General features: G+C 45.8%; 2 protein-coding genes across 5 annotated transcripts in view; both read left to right on the top strand.

Moving 5' to 3' along the window:
* Positions 1-3,659: 3,659 nt before the first annotated feature.
* Positions 3,660-19,388, top strand: part of LOC120383253 (zinc finger protein 501-like) — a 56,201-nt gene continuing 40,472 nt past the window's right edge. The window contains exons 1-2 of one of the 4 annotated variants that reach the window (XM_039501132.1): positions 3,660-3,865; positions 12,861-12,929. The gene's annotated coding sequence lies outside the window, so the exon portion shown is untranslated. Of the gene's footprint in view, positions 3,866-9,273; positions 9,287-12,857; positions 12,930-19,388 lie in introns of those variants that run through there. The other 3 variants (XM_039501128.1, XM_039501134.1, XM_039501131.1) reach the window with 3 other exon arrangements.
* LOC120383123 (zinc finger protein OZF-like) lies at positions 12,869-18,225 on the top strand. Its single transcript, XM_039500747.1, has one exon. It carries the CDS (start codon positions 12,869-12,871, stop codon positions 14,402-14,404), a length of 1,536 nt encoding a protein of 511 aa, XP_039356681.1. The 3' UTR covers positions 14,405-18,225.

The following is a 19,388-nucleotide window of genomic DNA, read 5'->3' as shown; positions in this document are numbered from 1 at the left end:
AACTGGGTCACTGGGCAACAAAATGGCAGATGAAATTCAATGTTGATGAATGCAAAGTAATGCACATTGAAAAACATTATCCCAACTATATGTATAAAATGATGAGGTCTAAATTGGCTGTTACCACTCAAGAAAGAAATATTGGAGTCATTGTGGATAGTTCTCTGAAAACATCCACTCAATGTGCAGCAGCAATCAAAAAAGTGAACAGAATGTTGGGAATCATTAAGAAAGGGGTAGATAATAAGACAGAAAATATCGTATTGCCTTTATATAAATCCATGGTACGCTCGCATCTTGAATACTACATGCAGATGTGGTTGCTCCATTTCAAAAAAGATAAATTAGAATTGGAAAAGTTTCAGAAAAGGGCAACAAAAATGATTAGGGGTATGGAATGGCTGCCATATGAGGAGAAATTTATAAGACTGGGACTTTTCAGCTTGGAAAAATGCTGACTAAGCGGGGATATTATAGAGGTTTATAAAATCATGACTGGTGTGGAAAAAATAAATAAGAAATTATTTCTCATAACACAAGAAGTAGAGTCACCAAATGAAATTAATAGGCAGCAGATTTAAAACAAACAAAAGGAAGTATTTTTTTCGCACAACGCACAGTCCATCTGTGGAACTCCTTGCTAGAGGATGTTGTGAAGGCCAAGACTATAACAGGGTTCAAAAAACAACTAGATAAGTTCATGGAGGATAGGTCCATCAACGGATATTAGTCCTAGCTTCTATTTGCCAGAAGCTGGGAATGGGTGACCTGGGATGGATCACTTGATTACCTGTTGTGTTCATTCCCTGTTGGGCACCTGGCATTGGCCACTGTCGGAAGACAGGATACTGGGCTGGATGGACTTTGGTCAGATCCAGTATGGCCGTTCATATGTTCAACCCCAGAACCTGGCTGCCCCAGCCCTTGGCTCTGCCTTGTCCACCCGCACCCCCTGCTGCTCCAGCCCTGGGCTGAGCTCCCCCCCGAACCTGCACCCTCCTTCCGCCCCAGCCCTGGGTCACTGGTAACTTGCTCCCAGGGTGGGTCATTCAGCAGGAATTTTGGATGTGCACAGAACACAGACAGGATTGGTTCCTATATGGTTACAGAACTGCAGTAAAGTGGAACAATGTTCAGCTTGTGCGATTGGAGGATATCTGGATGCATATTATAAGACTGTCCTCCATAAATGAGGAAAAGTTGAGGTGCCTTTATTATTCTTTTGTTTCACTCTTTGTTTCTATGGGAATTTGCCAATGCAATATCACTGTCGTCCTTTTAAACAAATAGAACTTTAAAAAAAAAAGGCAATGGCTGTTGAAAATAGAAATTCCAGTCCTAAAAACCACTGGGAAGCATTTCTTGCTCAATTTTATCTTACTTTTTCTACAGCAAATTACAGTGGATCAGTATATTTGATTTGGGAGAAATGAAGTAACAGCTGCCCAAATTGAGCTTGAGCACTCCTCAGTTTTGAGGTGTTCAAATCTGGAAGGCAGGTGCTAGATTCCCTTTCTGAATATTAGCTAAATCTGGAAAGGAAAAGTCAATTTCTGCTTCCATGGCTCAGAAGTGGAAATCCTCCTAAGTGCCTGGTACTGTATCTAAAGCTGCCCAGGTCCAGAGCCTCCCCTCCCTTACTTTTCATTTTAAATTCTAGTGGGCTCCACTTACCTCCCTTGCTAGGCTTCAGATAGACAGGGGCACTGTCCATTTAGTCCACCCAATTCCTTCTTTGGGGGCTGCAAGGTGAGGTCACACCAGTATCCCTAATCCAGTCTGGGGATGTCTTCTGAAGGGGATATCTGGGCCAAAGCCTTCTACTCCTTGGGCACACTTGTTCCCCATTCACAGTGCCACCCCGCGCTAGCAGTGAGCTCTCCATTCACAACAAGCTGCAGCATGAGGTTTCAGCTACCATACTCCCTCCCACTCCCTTTCCCGTTGACAGTGGCCAAGGGAATACTGGGAAATGTAGTTCCTTCCCTGCTCCAGGGCTGGCTTTATAGGGAGGGAGCTAACCAAGGAACTACAGCTCCCAGGGCCCCCTGTTGGTTCTCAGCTCCCAGGCTGGATCCCTGCCAGCTGCCGCCTCTGCAAATGGGTTGTCCCAAGCACCTGCTTGCTTTGCTGGTGCCTAGAGCCGCCCCTGATATTGCCGAGTCTCCTCTGGGTGGGAAGGGGACAGAATGTAACACGCAGGCTCTAGGGACTATCAGGGCTGACTCACCTGAAATATGGCGGACCAGTGAAGATGCTTGAGCAGAAGCTAAATGCCTCTCCCATCTTCCATTACTCAAGGTGACAGGAATCCGTACCCAGTGAGGTCATGGTATAACAATTCTCCTGCATGGCATTCCTGTACAGGTGTTGCTAAAACAGGTCTTGGAGAGCTCACAGATGCTCAGTAAAATACACAGCCATCTCCTCAAAGGTCACCTGTTCTGCAGCCATTCCCTTCGCTGTCCCCTGGGAGGATGGGATGATCTGGAGAGAAATGTGGCTGTTTATTCTGGAGCCTTTCAGGGTGAGAAGGACAATTAGGGAGGTCTCATTAGGGGCTTTAGTGTATTTCATATCCTGATTCTCCCCAGGCTCTGCTATTGTGGAGAAATGCAAGAGCCAAAATATTCAAAAAGAGCAATGTAAAGCAAACTCTTAAATCCATCTTCAGGTAGTGTCTGGCCTTTAAAGAATGTTGAGTCTGAAACATCAGGGGTCATTTCTGAGGAAGCAGGACTTTGATAAGCAGGCAGGTACCTGAATGTGGATTTGGAAGCTCAAATGCAGACTCCTGTAGTTAAAGATTCTGACCCGGTCACTTAATTACAGCCTCCCACTGGGACTGAACACATGAAACATTCCCACTAACAGAAGTTAAATTAAGTCAGTGGGACCACTCCTATTTGTAAAGCCATGCATGTGTACCTGTTAGCTGCAAGATAAAACCTGTAAAGTAGTAAACAAATCTTAACTTCAAGCCATTAAATCCATATTCATCTCTCAGTATGGAGCCTGAGTTTGAAAATATTTTAAACTTGCAACACTGGGACTCAGTTCTGGCACTCAGCACTTGTGATAATCAAGCCATTTATTCAGGTACCAGAATATTGATTTCAAAGCCTAAAGTCAGACTCCTGTATTTAAAGATCCTGGCCTTGATTATTTTATTAGTCCTTAGACTATACCTTCCTTCCGCTAGGAGGGAATGCAGGGAGACAGTGCTAAACCCACCCGGTGACAAGAGATTAAATGAAGCCAGTGGGACTACTCTCAGGCCAAAGAAAAGAATGTGTAAGTGTTCGTAGACTCAAATCTTACTGAAGGACAAAAAACCAGCGTGTATGCACAATGGAGATTTACTCAACTCCTGTAACAAATGTACATCAAAACAGACAGAGAGGAATGGATCTGACTTTAAACGCTCCGGCCTAGAGCCGAAAGGATCAGAATTGTTCAGGAATTGTTAAACACGCTTTTTATGGAAAACAAGTGAATCTGACCGCAACTCCCCCTTCTGGCAGCCCGGGCTCCCAGATGCCATAAGCGGGCAGCGTCTGACCCGGCAAGTTCCACCCCGGCTCTGCGGAGCTGTAACAGCTGCTGAAGCCGCTGCCCTCGCTACCATCGGAATCCGCTTCCGGCAAGGGAGGCGGGCAAACGCTCCCCCGAGGTGCGGTGGGAGGGGACAGCACAGCACAGCCGCCAGGCCGGATCAGCGACTCCCCAGCGAGGTGTGTGCAGGGAGAGCCCTTCCCTAGCGGCCCTCTGTGCCCAGCCGGGGGGACTCTCTGTGGGGGCTGGAACCAGCCCCTGGGGCAGCCCCGGGCTCTGCCGACACCAGCCCCTGAGCCGGAGCCTGCAGGTGAGGGGAGAGACCCGGGGGAAGGGCCGGGGCCGGGAGCTGCTGCCCTTCGGAACCTGCTGCTCTGCTGGCCCGGAGCGGCTCATAGGACCCTTGGGGGATCTGGTCAGAGGAGGCGAATGGGGGTGTGGGGGGTGGGCACAGTCTGTGCGGGGGCAAACAGGCTGCGGGAAGGAGAGGGGCTGAAGGGGAAAATCAGGGGCAGGAGCCAGGGTTAAGGAGGTACAGGCACAGCCAGTGGCAGAGGCGAAACCCCCGCGATAGGGACAGGGAGGGGATAAAAGATCCCTCTAGGTGGGCTGCAAACGCAGGGGGGTCAGACCCTGGGCTTTCCACCCCCAAAACCTCACAGGATGGTGCAGTTCAGCAACTGCTTCTCAGGGCTGTGTTCTTAAAGGCACAGGGCATCCCAATGCCTGGGTAAAGCAGCTCTTCCCTCTCTGATATGCCTCTTAGCATTTCATTTACCTCCATTAATATTGGGCAGATGGATGTCATTGTGCTATTTAATTTATATTTTTAATAGAAAGTAATTGAAAGTATTAATAGTTGCTAGTTGTTCAGCAATGGCATTACACAGTGCAGCGCTTCTAGTATAGCGCTTCCTGTTTGTATTGGGACATTTGCTTTTAATTCTTAATTTTTGCTTTTTTTTTTTTCCTCACTATTTAAGCACACAAGTTTAATCTTTGGGACCATCTGACATCAAGACTGACTGATTTCCTGTGTTGCTGTCAGAATGTCTTCAGTTTCCTTTGATTGCCTGTGTCAATTTTTATTTTGCCTCTCAATCCAGCACCCTAGTGCAGGGGTAGGCAACCTATGGCATGCGTGCCAAAGGTGGCACACGAGCTAATTTTTAGTGGCACTCACACTGCCCGGGTCCTGGCCACTGGTCCGGGGGGCTCTGCATTTTAATTTAATTTTAAATGAAGCTTCTTAAACATTTTAAAAACCTTATTTACTTTACATACAACAATAGTTTAGTTATATATTATAGACTTATAGAAAGATACCTTCTAAAAACGTTAAAATGTATTACTGGCACGTGAAACCTTAAATTCGAGTGAATAAATGAAGACTCGGCACAGCACTTCTGAAAGGTTACCGACCCCTGCCCTAGTGCTTTTTTACATGTCACACTTGTGAGTAGAACTTGGTTCCCAAACAGGCCAGATTTTTCAAATGTTGAAAGCACTTAGATTCTTTTGAAAATCCCACTATGTGTCTCAATACCTTTTAAAAATCTGACCCTAAGAGCACTACTATACTATCTTTTCTGAAATCCTTCTCAAAGGTGAACTTCTACTGTAATTCTTACTAAATATAAGTACGCAACCCTGGATATATTAATAACCAGAAGTATTCAAAATCATGAGTTATATACCCAAGAAGAATGAAATTAAAATACATAAATAATTACATTTGGGATTCTTTTAACTTACTTTTTTTGCTTCTGAGCCTTTAGGGAACACACTCTTCATATTTTTGCTGTCACCTCACCCAAAGAATTCATATACTTAAAATGGTTGTACATTCCTCTAGCAATTACTACCATTCTGGACTTCCAGTAACATGTGACTCTCGGCTCCCTTTGTAATTGAAAATGTATTAAAAATCCTTTTTTCTGTAAGTAATTCCCCATCATGCGAACACTGAAGTGCACAATTTACTCTTCAACAAATTAAATAAATGAATACATGTTGATTTTTTTCTACTGAATTTTGTATCCTTTTAATTACATATTTTAATTTCATAGACTTTTATGTATGCTATGTATTTTGTGATACCTTTCAATGAAATTCTTCATTCTGACAAGTTTATTTTTCTGTACTGCCCAAAATAAGATTTTTTTTTGTGGGGGTGGGGGACATGAATTATCCTGTTACTCCTTTGCTTTGGTTCCCTTTTGGAAAAACTAAAGTGCTTTGTCTCCATGTTTTCGTGGGGAGATAACTAACAGGCATTAGCTATCCCAGGGTGTTTGAGTCTGAATGTCTAGAGCCCGCCATTTGGGTGGGTGCCATGGAAAACCATTTAAAGCCTTTTAAACTAAAGAAATTAACAGAGGCTTTCAACACCCCCCCTCAATTTCTCTTATTCCGTTCCCTTATAAAGGGCATGTCTATGGGGTGTAACACTAAGGGTGTGAAGTTAATGCACATATGTTAGAGAGAGAGGAAAAAAACTAAGAAATGACACAAGGTTTTGGGCAAAGCCTGGTTTGTTGGTCTAGGAGTTATTGCTTCCTTAGGATCTGAATTTCAGTTTGTTGCTTTAGGTGTGAGACACCACGGAAAAGACCTTTAAAGGTGAAGTTAGGTGCTCTACTTTTACATTTTATAGCTAGATTTGCCTGTTTTTTCCCCATGGTTCTAAAGAATGACAATTGCTTTTGGGCCAAAGTATTGTTTGTTGGTCTAGGGATATGATTTTTGCTTATAATGCAAGCAGTCTGGGGTTTAAAACCCATAGAAACCCTTGCAAAGGTTTCAGAGTAGCAGCTGTGTTAGTCTGTATCTGCAAAAAGAACAGGAGTACTTGTGGCACCTTAGAGACTAACAAATTTATTTGAGCATAAGCTTTCGTGGGCTACAGCCCACTTCATCGGATGCATGCAGTCAGGGGCGGCTCCAGGCCCCAGCAGGCCAAGCGCGTGCTTGGGGCGGCATGCTGCGGGGGGGCGCTCTGCCGGTTGCCGGGAGGGCGGCAGGAGGCTCCGGTGGACCTTCTGCAGGCGTGCCTGCGGAGGGTCCGCTGGTCCCGTGGCTCTGGTGGACCTCCCGCAGGCGTGCCTGTGGAGGGTCTGCTGGTCCACCGGAGCCGCGGGACCAGCGGACCGTCCGCAGGCACGTCTGCGGGAGGTCCACCGGAGCCGCGGGACTGGCGACCGGCAGAGCGCCCCCCGTGGCGTGCCGCCATGCTTGGGGCGGCGAAATGGCTAGAGCCGCCCCTGCATGCAGTGGAAAATACAGTAGGAAGATATATATGTACACACACAGAGAACATGAAACAATGGGTGTTACCATACACACTGTCACGAGAGTGATCAGTTAACGTGAGCTATTACCAGCAGGAGAGAGAAAAACTTTTTGTAGTGGTAATCAAAATGGTCCATTTGCAGTAGTTGACAAGAAGGTGTGAGGAACAGTGTGTGTGGGGGGCAGGATAAATGTTTTTTTCTCTCCTACTGGTAATAGCTCACCTTAACTGATCAATTCTCAAATAAATTTGTTAGTCTCTTTTTTACTAGGTTTTCCTGTGTTTGTGGGTATTATTTCATTAGTTGTTTCTCTTTTCATTTTTAATTCTGAAGAATGACAATTTACTTTTGGCCAAACCATAGCATATTGGAGCAGGAGTTATTCTGAGGAAAGAACATAGTGAGGATAAGGCTCCTCAGTTTAAGCAGTGGGGAAAAGGCCTGAGAAAATGACTCTGAAATGTGATCAGAAGGAAACATGCTGACATGGGTGTGCCAAAGCACAGAAGTGCAAATTTTGTATTGAAAACTTGTTCAGTGTGTGTAACAGGGGCGATAGTGGAAAAACAATGGTAGATTTTTCTGCCTAATAGCTTGTGTTTAAGAGATATACATAAATATTTCAAATACTGTTTTCAATACTTTACACTAGTTTCAATGTTCTGTGCATTAACAGACAATCCATGGACTGATCTACAATGGAAAGAGACTGTCATGGAGTCACCCGGGCGATGAAATGGAACTACTCCATACAAAGCCAGTCAGGACTCTGGGGGAGCATGTCTCCTCTCTGTGAGCATAGTGTCTCCAGGGCAAGAAGCTTACATAGCTTTGACCTCCCTGGATCTGACCTCAGAGCATTCAGCATAGCCAGAGGACCCTGCACACCCCAACTCCACAGTCAGATGTGACTCTCTGCCAGCTGGTAGAACAGAAGGTTTATTAGTTGACAGGAACACAGCATAGAACAGAACTTGTTAGTACAGAAATCAGTGACTTATTCTATGATTCTATGACTTTCAGCCAAGTCCATCTTCACACATACATCATAACAAGGGAAAATCCCCACTTCATCACAGAGACTAATAAAGAAATAACACCTTCATTAAGAGTTTCAAATGAAAAATAGATATTTCACAATGGTAGCAAGTGGTGACACCCATCACAACTTGATACCACTGAGCTAGAGCATGGGGAAAGATAGAGAATGAAGAAAGGGCGGAGGTAACAAATCATGATGGGAATGACCCCAGCCATCAGAATCTGCTATCTCTGGGCTAGGGTATGGGGAAATGCACAGGCAGCAAATTGTGATGGGGCAGCAAAAGAGAATGCCCAGGTGTCAGTAGCTTATATGATCAAAAGAAATTTGTGGGATAGGGAAAAAACATAAATGTAGAAAAAAAAAAGTTACAAAATCACACCACCACACAGAAAATGTAATACAATGTGAGTACACAACATCCAGCAGCACAATGCTAACTGAGGCAAATGCCAGAGTGCTAAAAACAATGAGTAATAAAAATTGTATTTAAATAAGTAATTAAAATGTGTGATGGTACATTTGACAGTGAGGCAAATCAGAACAGCAGATAGTTCACAGATTTGTCTCATGTAAACTGACAAGGAATTATTTTAACACAAAACAGGATGTGTGTGTGAGTGAGAGAGAGAGATTTCAATGAACCAGGTCTCATTGGTAGCTTTCTACATCATTTCAGATAGAGAAAGAGCTGCTGTATCTAGGCCAGTGGTTCTAAACTTTTGTCCTGGTGACCCCTTTCACATAGCAAACCTCTGAGTATGACCCCCATTATAAATTAAAAATGCGCTTTTATATATTTAACACCATTATAAATGCTGAAGGCAAAGCAGGTTTGGGGTAGAGGCTGACAGCTCAAGACCTTTGAGAACCACTGATCTAGGCACTCAGCACAAGCCCCTCTGCCAGCAATCTACACCCTGTTTGGCAACCACTACTGATGGCTCACTGACATTTTCTCCATCTGCCTGCATGTTGGCTCCTGAACAATTTCTGCCCATCCTCCCCTCCGATTTCCCCCTCTTGCTCCCTCGTCAGCTTTGTCTTGCAGGAAGCAGAGTATGGGGGTAGTAGGGGCAGAGCGAAGGCAGCAGCTACAGCAGATGTCACTGAGCATTCGCCTGGCTCCAGCCTGCCCTGGAACAACAAAGGAGCTAAATCTGTTGCTTCCTGTGCTGCTGTTCTGTCCTCAAAGTGTGAATGTCAGCTATGCTATTCACGTAGCTGAAGATGCATATCTTAGATCGATCCCCCACCCTAGTGTAGACCAGCCCTCTGTCTGCTCCTTTAAACTTCCTGGTTGGGACTCAGAAGACCTGGCTGCTGCTGCATCCATTGTGATCTGGGAGCTGACCAGCTGCTCCTCTGTGCCCAGCCCCTGAGCCGGAGCCTGCAGGTGAGGGCTGGGGCCAGGCAGGAAAGTGACTTCCTCCTGGCCCCAGCTCTGCTCCCAGGGGCGGGGTCCTGAGCACCTGCAGGCCAGCTCTGGGAGAGCGGGAGATAGTGGATGCAATCAGTGAGGAGGGAGGTTCCCAGCTCCCAGCCCTGCCCAGCCCCATTCCCTGCCGCACCCTGGGGCAGACTGACTTTCCGGAGACAAGGGGAGGGGCAGGGAGAGGAAAAACCAGTTCCTGCCTCTGCCTAGTCTCCAGGGCTATGAGGAAGCGAAATCTGTAAAGGTGACTACTCATGATGAATCTGATAAAGTGGCTCAGTTTTTATACCCTCATGGCAGACACCACATAGGGGTCTGTCTGACTGTGTGTCCCCTCCCCCTTCCATACTCTGATAGGAAGGGGAGGTAGAATTGATCCCCTCCTCCATCTCCTCTGGGAAAGGGTGTTGGGGACCAGGACATGGGTGGTCATGTCTAGTGCTCAGAGCAGGAGTCAGTCCTAATTGTCAGAGCCATGAGTCACAGCCAGCACCAGGAACCTACAGCCAAGGGTCAGAACTGGAATCTGAGGCTGGATGCCAGAACCCAGGGTTAGAGCTGAAGTCAGGAATGGGAGGTGAGGGATAGAAGCACATTAACTGGACTCAGGCAAGGCAGGAGTAAGGCTGGGAATAAGCAGGAGCTACCGCAGCCATGGGCAAATACACAACAGCCAGAACAGGTCTGCTAAACCCCTCGGCCCCTGGTGGCTTGGCCCATCAGGCAGCTCAAATGGGCCCAGCTGTGCTCATTACTGTGCCTGGGCTTCAGCTAGCAGGTCCTTGCTCCTGACCAAGGACTGGGAGGGCGTTTGATTGATTTATCTCCTGGGCAGTTATTTGGGTTTGTTCTGCCTTGTTTTACCCACGTTAGCAGGTATAATATCCTTGTGGCTTCCTGCCCAGCAGGACTCACACGCTCAGTGTTCAGAAGTGATGTGGAGGTGGAATTGATCCCCTTCTTTCTTTCCTCTGGAGAAGGGTTTTTTGGGGGAGGGGTGGGCGGAGTTCTGTTAATCTCCCCCAACAGTTACTTTGGTTTGTTTCTGTGATGCAAGAACCCCAGGATGCCAGCTGGTAAGGGGGGTTACAGGAATGTCCTGATTCTTGTAAGTACATTCTGTTTCACCAAAGAATGGCCTGTGCAGTCTTAAATGAAAACTGGGGTCATAGTGGAAATTAATATTGTTGTGAAATGTATGTATGGATCCTGCGGAAGGGGGTGTGTCTAGATCCTGAAAATATGGTTTAAAGTCTGTGTCATGGCAGAGTTGTGTGACGTAGTAGGGAGCGGGGTGAATTGACTGGGGAATGTTGTCTAGTTTTACTGGGACTGTCTGCATTGTGGATGGGATAGCAGGGGATGAGCCTGTAACCTGAGCCAGGAAGGGGGTGGGGCCAGGTAACACCTTTGCCCGGGTAACTGGACAAAGGCTAGAGGAGGAGCTGCGGGGAGGGAAGAGAGCCTGCTGGAGGGTTTTTTGGTTTCAGTTTTGTGCTGGGTGGTGGAACGCAGGGAACCCCAAGGCTGGGGTCTAAGCTCCCTGCCCTCCAGAAGGACTCGACTGAGGGGTCCTAGCTGTACCTACAAGCTCTGTTTTAGACTGCGTTCCTATTGTCCAATAAACCTTCCGTTTTGCTGGCTGGCTGAGAGTCACGTTGAATCCCAGGAAGAGGGGTGCAGGGCCCTGACTCCCTCACACTCTGTGACAAGTTGACAAACAGGTTTTCTGTCAGCTAGGAGAAGTTTAGTCACCTCTCTCTGCTGAGATGTAAATTAAGTACTGGAATCCAGCGCCATGGTTACACATTTACATACAAAGTCAATGGAGAGATGTAAAAACAGGGACGCAGCACTTAGGAAAATAAGCCGCAGGTGGTCGTCCCGACTTGGGGCACAAAGAATGAATTTTGGGGATATAAATGGAAAGCAAAGAAGACACCCTTTTATCCTGCACCTAGGAAGTAAACAGGTAGTTCGGTTACCTTCATGAAAACAGGATCTCAACCAACCTTGGTTGAAATGCTGCAGAAGACATTGGCTGAGATAAAACTGCTTTAGACAGGAGGCTACCCTGTTAAGTCTCTAGAAAGAGTTTTTCTGTTTCTATTTTTGTTGTATAGGTCTCTTACTCACTGCCACTTGAACCTTGAATCTTTATTAATGAACTTATTGTGGTTTTCACTATAACTATATCTAAGTGCTGTGGTATTAAGCTAGATGTTGATCCTGAACTGAATCATACCAGCTAGTGTGTATGCTTTTCCTTTGGGGACAGCAAACCTGGTATTTTTGTGTATGGTCAGTGAATAAGGGGCTGGACACTACAGGGGAATGCTTCAAAGGGACTTGGGGATTAGGGTGCACCTATTGTTTACCTGCAAGGCAAAGTAATGGCTGGCATATCCAGAGGAGAGTGCTTTAGTGGCTATCAGACTGGTAGTGTCAGGGAGCTTGTGACAGATTTTTGTTACCAATCTGCCTGGGCCCACAGTTTATCAGGCTGGGGTCACAGGATCTTTTGGGGAGAAGATGACGAGGCACACACCAAGTGTCTAAATTTTTAAAGCTTTATTAATAAAATAATAAAAATACAGCAGAGAGTGCTGGGAACTCTCCCATGTCACTCAGGGGAAGAAAGAAAGCATTAGAGCCCCAAGCCCTAACCCACTTTCACACACTCACACTCATTACCCAAAGCTGGCCAGGCCTGGGTGTAACGTAAGAAGAAGAAGGGAAGGGGTGGACGGGAGTTCTTGCCCTGGGCCCAGGTCGTCTGGGGGATCTGCTGTAATCTCCGAATTGCTCCAGCTCTCAGGAAGGTTTTAAGTCCTGGGTTCCTTGGGGGTGTTCCATTCTGCAACCTCTGTTCCTGGTGTTCCTTGTCCCAGTCCAAACCGCTTTCTGTGGTCTCTTTCCCTTTCCCAAAACATCCCGGCTCTGCAGACTGTTTTCTTTTCTGTCTTGGCCTTCACTGGTCTCGCTGTTATCTTTGCAGCTCTGTGTCTCACTTAATTCTTCTTTTCTCACAGCTGGTCGGGGGCGGGGGAGGTTGGACTTCCCCCTTCTGTCTTGGCGGGTAGCAGCTGGCCTTGGGCTGGAGTTCTCTTGTCTTCCGACTGAGCTTGTTAATTGCAGTGTTGAGTTAACCCGTTCTCTGCTCTTTTCTTTTTCTTCGCCCCCATTTTTGGCCTCTTGTGTCCTACAAGGAAACCTTCCACTGTCCACTCAAACACCTTTAACCTTCCCCAAAATGCTTTGTGATGCTCGCAACAGCATTAGCAATATACAATGCCGATCTGCCTTTCCAGGGGACTCCCTAAGCGGAGGGGGCCATTGGGTTGTGACAAGCTGACACCCAGCTAAGCACAAGAATGTCTGCATCATGCTGGATGCAGGTGGGTAACTAGATAACTTACAGTCCTAGGTACCCCAAGAACCATCAGGGTCCACCTTTGCTTTTCCTCTCTGAAGTTTCTTTCCCCCCCCAGGACAGGGAGTGACTCCTGTCTGGATTGTCTCCCTATCCCAGCAGGTGAGAGGATGGTGAGTGAGAACAAGGAGGGGAATCCTCAACAGGAAGGTCCTGAGCATGTGGATCCAGGTGAGATGATATCAGGAAGTTCTGAAGGGGATGTTTCTCAGTGTGCTGAGCAGGGAGAAGCCCGTGAAAGTCAGTGCAATCCAGAGAGGCAGCAGAGAAACCATGCAAGGGAGAACCAGTGTAAATCTACTCACAGGAGCCAAGTGGTCAAGAAAATCAAAGAAACTGTTCAAAAGAGAATCCCCAGTGGAGACAGACCCCATACATGCAGTTTCTGTGGGAAAAGCTTCTGCTGGAGATCAGCCTTTATTAGTCACCAGAGAACCCACACAGGAAACAGACCCTACAAATGCAACGAGTGTGGGAGAAGCTTTAGTCAGAGCTCAACTCTCACGATTCACCAGAGAATCCACACTGGGGAGAGACCCTACAGATGCAATGAGTGCGGGAAAAGCTTTAGTCGGCGTGGAAACCTTCTAGCACATCAGAGAATCCACACAGGGGAGAGACCCTACAGATGCAATGAGTGTGGGAAAAGCTTTAGTCAGAATGCATACCTTCTATCACATCAGAGAACCCACATGAAGGAGAAACCCTATGTATGCAATGAATGTGGGAAAAGCTTTAGTCATAGCTCACAACTTCTATTGCACCAGAGAATCCACACGGGGGAGAGACCCTACATATGCAATGAATGTGGGAAAAGCTTTAGTCTGAGCTCACACCTTCTATCGCACCAGAGAATCCACACGGGGGAGAGACCCTACAGATGCAACGAGTGTGGGAAAAGCTTTAGTCGGCGTGGAAACCTTCTCTTACATCAGAGAACCCACACAGGGGAGAGACCTTTCAAATGCCCGACATGTGGGGAAAGCTTTGTTCAGCTCTTGAAACTTGTTAGACACCAGAGAATCCACACTGGAGAAAAAACATATAAGTGTAATGAGTGTGGGAAAAACTTCAGTGACAAATCACATTTTAATAAACATCAGAGAGTCCACACAGGAGAAAAGCCCTTTAAGTGCCCTGAATGTGGGAAAAGCTTTGGTTCAAGCTCAGATCTTATTATACACCAGAGAATTCACACAGGGGAAAAACCCTATAAATGCATTGAGTGTGGGAGAAGCTTTGGTCGAAGCTCAGACCTCACTAGACATCAGAGAAAACACACAGGAGAGAAGCCCTACAAATGCCCCAACTGTGGGAAAAGCTTCAGTGACAGTTCTGCCCTCACTAAACACCGGAGAATCCACAGAGGGGAGAGACCCTACAGATGCAAGGAGTGTGGGAAAAGCTTTCGTCACATCTCAAACCTTCTATTACATCACAGAACCCACACAGGAGAGCGACCCTATAATTGTCCTGACTGTGGGAAAAGCTTCAGTCGAAGCTCAAATGTTATTACTCACCAGAGAATACACACAGGGGAGAAACCCTTTAAATGCCCTGAATGTGGGAAAAACTTCAGTACACGTTCAGCCCTTACTGCACATCAGAGAATACATAGCAGAGTGAGACCCTTATCAATGTCTTGACTGTGGGAAAAGTTTCTGTAACAGCTTAGCTTCTATAATCTCCAGGGAACCTACATAGGGAGAAACACTACAAATACAGTAAGTACAGGGAAAGTTTTAGTTGAACCTCACACATTCTATTACATCAGAGAACCCACATTGTGGGGAGGGGGAGGGGAACCTATAACTGCCCTGACTGTGGGCTAAGCTTCAATTGGAAATAAACCGGTATTAAGCATCACAGAATCCACACTGGAGACAGCCTGTAAATGCTTTGAATATCAGGATCAGGCAAGGCTGGAGTGGCCATGCAATAAGGATGCACAATAGTTGTTAAAACAGAGACTGAAATCACCGTTCCAGAACAGAGCCCTGTAGGACAAAAGGCTGAGATAAGATTCCGATGCTGTGATGAGATTTGATCATTACTTCTCAAGAAGCTCTGAACATCCTCTGTACAGCTCCTAAATTTGTTTGGTGCTAGAAAGCTCTTATATTCTGTGACTTCTCATTTATTCTTCATAGTTTTTTTAGACCTGGGTCCACCAAGGGACTTAAGCATTATGATGCTGAGTATTGTGATACCACGCTTCTAGACAATCACGGAAACAACACTGGGATCCAAAAGCCTGAGTTAGGCACCCGAGCAGTCTATAAAATGAGTGGGGAGAGAGAGACATCTCAGAATGTGACTCACAAAACCAAGCATGCTAGGTGGGGAGCCACCTAACCTAGCCAAGGGGAGACACCTAAGGAGACAGGGGTGTCCTCAGTCCTGCCCTTTTCATGTACATAGGTACCTAAGTCCAGGCTCCAGGGAAGCACCTGTCTCTGCTTGTGATTCATAAACTAGGGATGATAAGTGCTCCTCTGCCGATGGGGCCCCATCCAGTTGGAGTGTTCCAAAGTCACCTAACACTACACAAAATACCTGGGGCAGGGGAAAAAAGGACAAGGACCTCTCTTATACCCTTTAGCCCAGTGGTTGAGGTACTCACCCAGGAGGTTCAAGTCTCTATGCTGTTCAAATCCCTTCACCTCACCAAGCAATCTGCCACCTCCCAAGTGAGTGCCCTAGCCACAGGATATTCAGAGCTGGAAGTATTCCTCAATCTCCTTTGTTGAACCTGGTCCACTGTATAAAAGTATTCAGCTAAGAGATGGCAGGTTCTATGCTAAGGAAGGATTCCAAGAAAAGGATGGAAAGGAATTTCTTGTGATGCCTGAATGCCACCTGCTGGATGGACAGGAAACTTGCTATGATAGTTTGACCTGTCCAGTTAATGAATGACCACCTGCAATAAAAGAAAATGCTTCTCCAAAAGAAAAAAGGGCAATGGAAACTTGCCTAATATGTCCTTTGGGGTAGATTGAGTCCCCCATTACAGCCACATGGAGTGATAATGCATAAAAAAGGTTTTGGGCTAGACAATCCTAAATTCTCTGTAAGCTGCTTGGCAGCATGGCCGCGTAGCAGCCTATTTAGCACTGTGCAAGTGCTTAGAGAACCTGCCTGGGGACCTGCCGCAGCTGGGGGAGGGGGCCCCCTCCCCCGGCCCCAACTCACCCTGCAGCCTTGACTTACCGCAGCCTGGACCCTAGCATGGCCAGATCAGGCCCAGGTGCAGCCGGAGCAGCCTGGACCTGGCCAGGGTGGTGCGGAGCAACCCAGACCCTGGTGCAGTCTGGGTGGCCCTCCCCGGCTTGGACTTGCTGGGGCCGGGAGAGGAGCAGCTGTCCTGCAGCTCCAGCCCCAGAGCTCCCGCAGCAGGGACAGGCACCTCTTTCCTCCTTCCCCCCCAGTCCAGGTGCTGCTGTGGAGAGAGAGCGCTGGGGAGAGTCCTCTTTCCCCACTGTAGCCCTGGAGCACCCTCTTACACCCCAAATGCCTCATCCCTGACCCCACCCCAGAGGCCACACCCCCAGCTGGAGCCCTCACAGCCCCACATCCCAACCCTGAACCCCCTCCCACAAGAATTCTTTGGCCTCACCGCATCCCATGAATTTTGTTATGTGCACCATTATGAAGGTGACATGTCACACATCACTTTCATATTGGTGCACATAACAAAATTCATTCCACACATGGGTGGAAAAATTAGAGAGAACACTGCAAAAACCTCTGTCCAGCAAAACCTACCTCCAGCTGATTGTGATCAGCATATCAAACCCTGATTCAGAGAAAGCTCGGTCATTCCACATGAGAAGTGTTCATTTAACTCTCCCTAAAAGAGCAATTTTCTTTGACTGAGAGTCCTTGGGATGCTAAACTCCAGAATCCCAGTAATAAGCAGCTTGGGAGAAAAGATGTTTCCCAGAAGACAGAATCCTAAACCAAGCTACAAAGAAGAAGATTTCACCCACAAAAATAGAAGGGACTGGGAGGGTGAGCAGAGCCACTTCTTTAAAGTTCAGAAAAAATTAGGAAATCGGTTCTCATTGCTAAAATTCAACAGGTACTTTCTGTGCTTGGAAGGAAGATAGACATTAGTCTTTGAGCGTGTTTTCCTAGAATACCTCATCCACTGGAGTTCAGATCTATTTCATAGAACCAGACTTTTGGTCTGGTAGAAACTTTTAATTGGAAAATACCAAAGTCATATAAACCTATCAACTTCCATCCAACTATGAAAAATATCCCAATTAAAAATAGTAAAAAGGAAATGAATTAACTAGAAATTGGAAAAAGATATAGAGTCTTAGGGCATGGCTACACTGGAAACTTCAACACGCTGCTGCAGGAACACTCCTGTGGCAGCGCTTTGAAGTGCGAGTGTGCTGGGAGAGAGCTCTCCCGGTGCTTCTGGTAATCCACCTCCACAAGGGGAATAGCTCCAAGCTCGGAGCGCTCAGAGGGGAAGTTAGAGTGCTATAAAATGTAAGTGTAGACAAGCCTTAAAGTAGACTAAAGCTATGTCTACACTGCACAGCTTACAGTGGCACAGCTGTGCTGCTAACACCTTGCCACTGAAAGGAACCCAGTGTAGCTGCTGTTTGTTGGTAGGAGAGAGCTAAGAACACTCCCTCAACCTTCTTGATTAACTTTAATTTGAATATGTAGCATTGTCATATCCAGGGACCCACATGGCTCTTAGAGACAAGTTGGGTGAGATAATAGCTTTTACTGGACCGACTTCTGTAGGTGAGAGAGACAAGCTTGAAAGCATTCTCAATAAAAATATTATTTCACCCACCTTGTCTCGTTAAATTGAATTAACATTTGATTAATTAAACTGCTTTTTGAGCTTTCACACTTGTAAACTTGCCTATTAACTCCACCAAATCAGAGTTAATCCTCTCGGCTCTGAACTGTTGTATAATAATCACATTGGGTGATTCTTGTACCACAGCTTGTACAGGGTTCATTGTAATTATTTTCCATCTAGACATCTCTAAACAATGCTGAATTTTCAACTGTAATAAGATAGAAGTAAGAGAAATAGTAAGTGTTTTACTAGATTTTTAAGTTGTCACTACTTTCACTTCTTCCATCCTACCCAATTTATCTAGTTTTGTCCAAATTCATTTTTAGTTTAAAAGTTTTAGTAGCAAGTTGAATCACTGTGTTGTAGACTAGTTATTATACTGAGTTTATACTTGGTTATTTGATACTATTTCTTTAAGTTTAGCTTTTTAATTCCATCAATAATGCTTAGCTACTAGTTAATCTTAATTAGGATAAACAACCTGTGGATTTTTTTTAGTATCCTAAATAATTAAGTGCATACCATTGTGGTTAATCCCCATAGCTTTTTGAACTTTATACTCGGTTTTATAACACTAGTCCATTTAATACTTGCTTTCTATTTTAGAATGTCATATTTAATTAAGAGGTTATTTTAAGAATGGGTAAATTGTATCACTCATTTTATTTACCATTTTTCATCTGGTGTATCTCACTTGCATAATCCTTATTGATTTTATTGTTTATTGGTTTCTTCTGCCATTTCTGATTACTTAAATAAACTCTTCTCTATTTAAAGTCAAGTACAGTGGTTTATTTTACAACAAACGGGGAGATGTCAGCTGGTGAAGATGAGCCACCTGGGGTAACAGAGAACGTACGGGTAAGCACACAGGCTGACGTGGGTGTGACACAATGCAGTGTGGGATAGCAGAGGGGGGCATAGTTAATACAAAATAGGGCTACGTGCCCACAAATCTTATATCCATAGAACTCATTCTGTGGTGGACTAATATCATTTCCAATGAGGATTGATTAAAGTGGGAGAAAACATCAGATAAATAGAAACAAGAACTTTTATTTGTGAACTCAGAGCAGTTTATGCCAAAATCCAGACATTTTACTTGAACACTCCCATGTAGAACAAAAATGGAAAAGTTACAGTCAAATATGATTCTTATTTGTATGCATGTATCCTCTTTTGTATAAAAAGTTATGAATGTTGACTATATACTTGTATTTCAGATGTGTTTGCTGCTAGGGTAACACCCACGAGGTAGTTTACATCCAGTCCATGTTGCGAATGAACTATTCAAGTTGATGTCCCATTAAGGAACAATTAACTCTTACAATGGATATAGAATCATAGAATATCAGGGTTGGACGGGACCTCAGGAAGTCATCTAGTCCAACCCCCTGCTCAAAGCAGGACCAATCCCCAACTAAATCATCCCAGCCAGGGCTTTGTCAAGCTGGGCCTTAAAAAACCTCTAAGGATGGAGATTCCACCACCTCCCTAGATAACCTATTCCAGTGCTTTACCACCCTCCTAGTGAAATAGTGTTTCCTAATATCAAAACTAGACCTCCCCCACTGCAACTTGAGACCATTGTTCCTTGTTCAGTAGCGCAGCTAGGGTGGAAGCAGAGGGAGCAGTTGCTCCCACTGAGCAGAAAAATGGCACCTTTTTAATTTTTACTCACCCGGTGGTGCTCCGGGTCTTCGGCGTTTTTACTCATTCGGCGGCGCTCTGGGTCTTCGGCAGCACTTCGGCAGTGGGTCCAGGTCCACTCCGGGTCTTCGGCGGCAGGTCATTCAGCC

The sequence above is a fragment of the Mauremys reevesii genome, linkage group 15, assembly GCF_016161935.1.
Source record: "Mauremys reevesii isolate NIE-2019 linkage group 15, ASM1616193v1, whole genome shotgun sequence".
Lineage (NCBI taxonomy): Eukaryota > Metazoa > Chordata > Testudines > Geoemydidae > Mauremys > Mauremys reevesii.
Note: the sequence above shows the minus strand (reverse complement) of the source record. Positions and strands in the feature narration are given on the sequence as shown.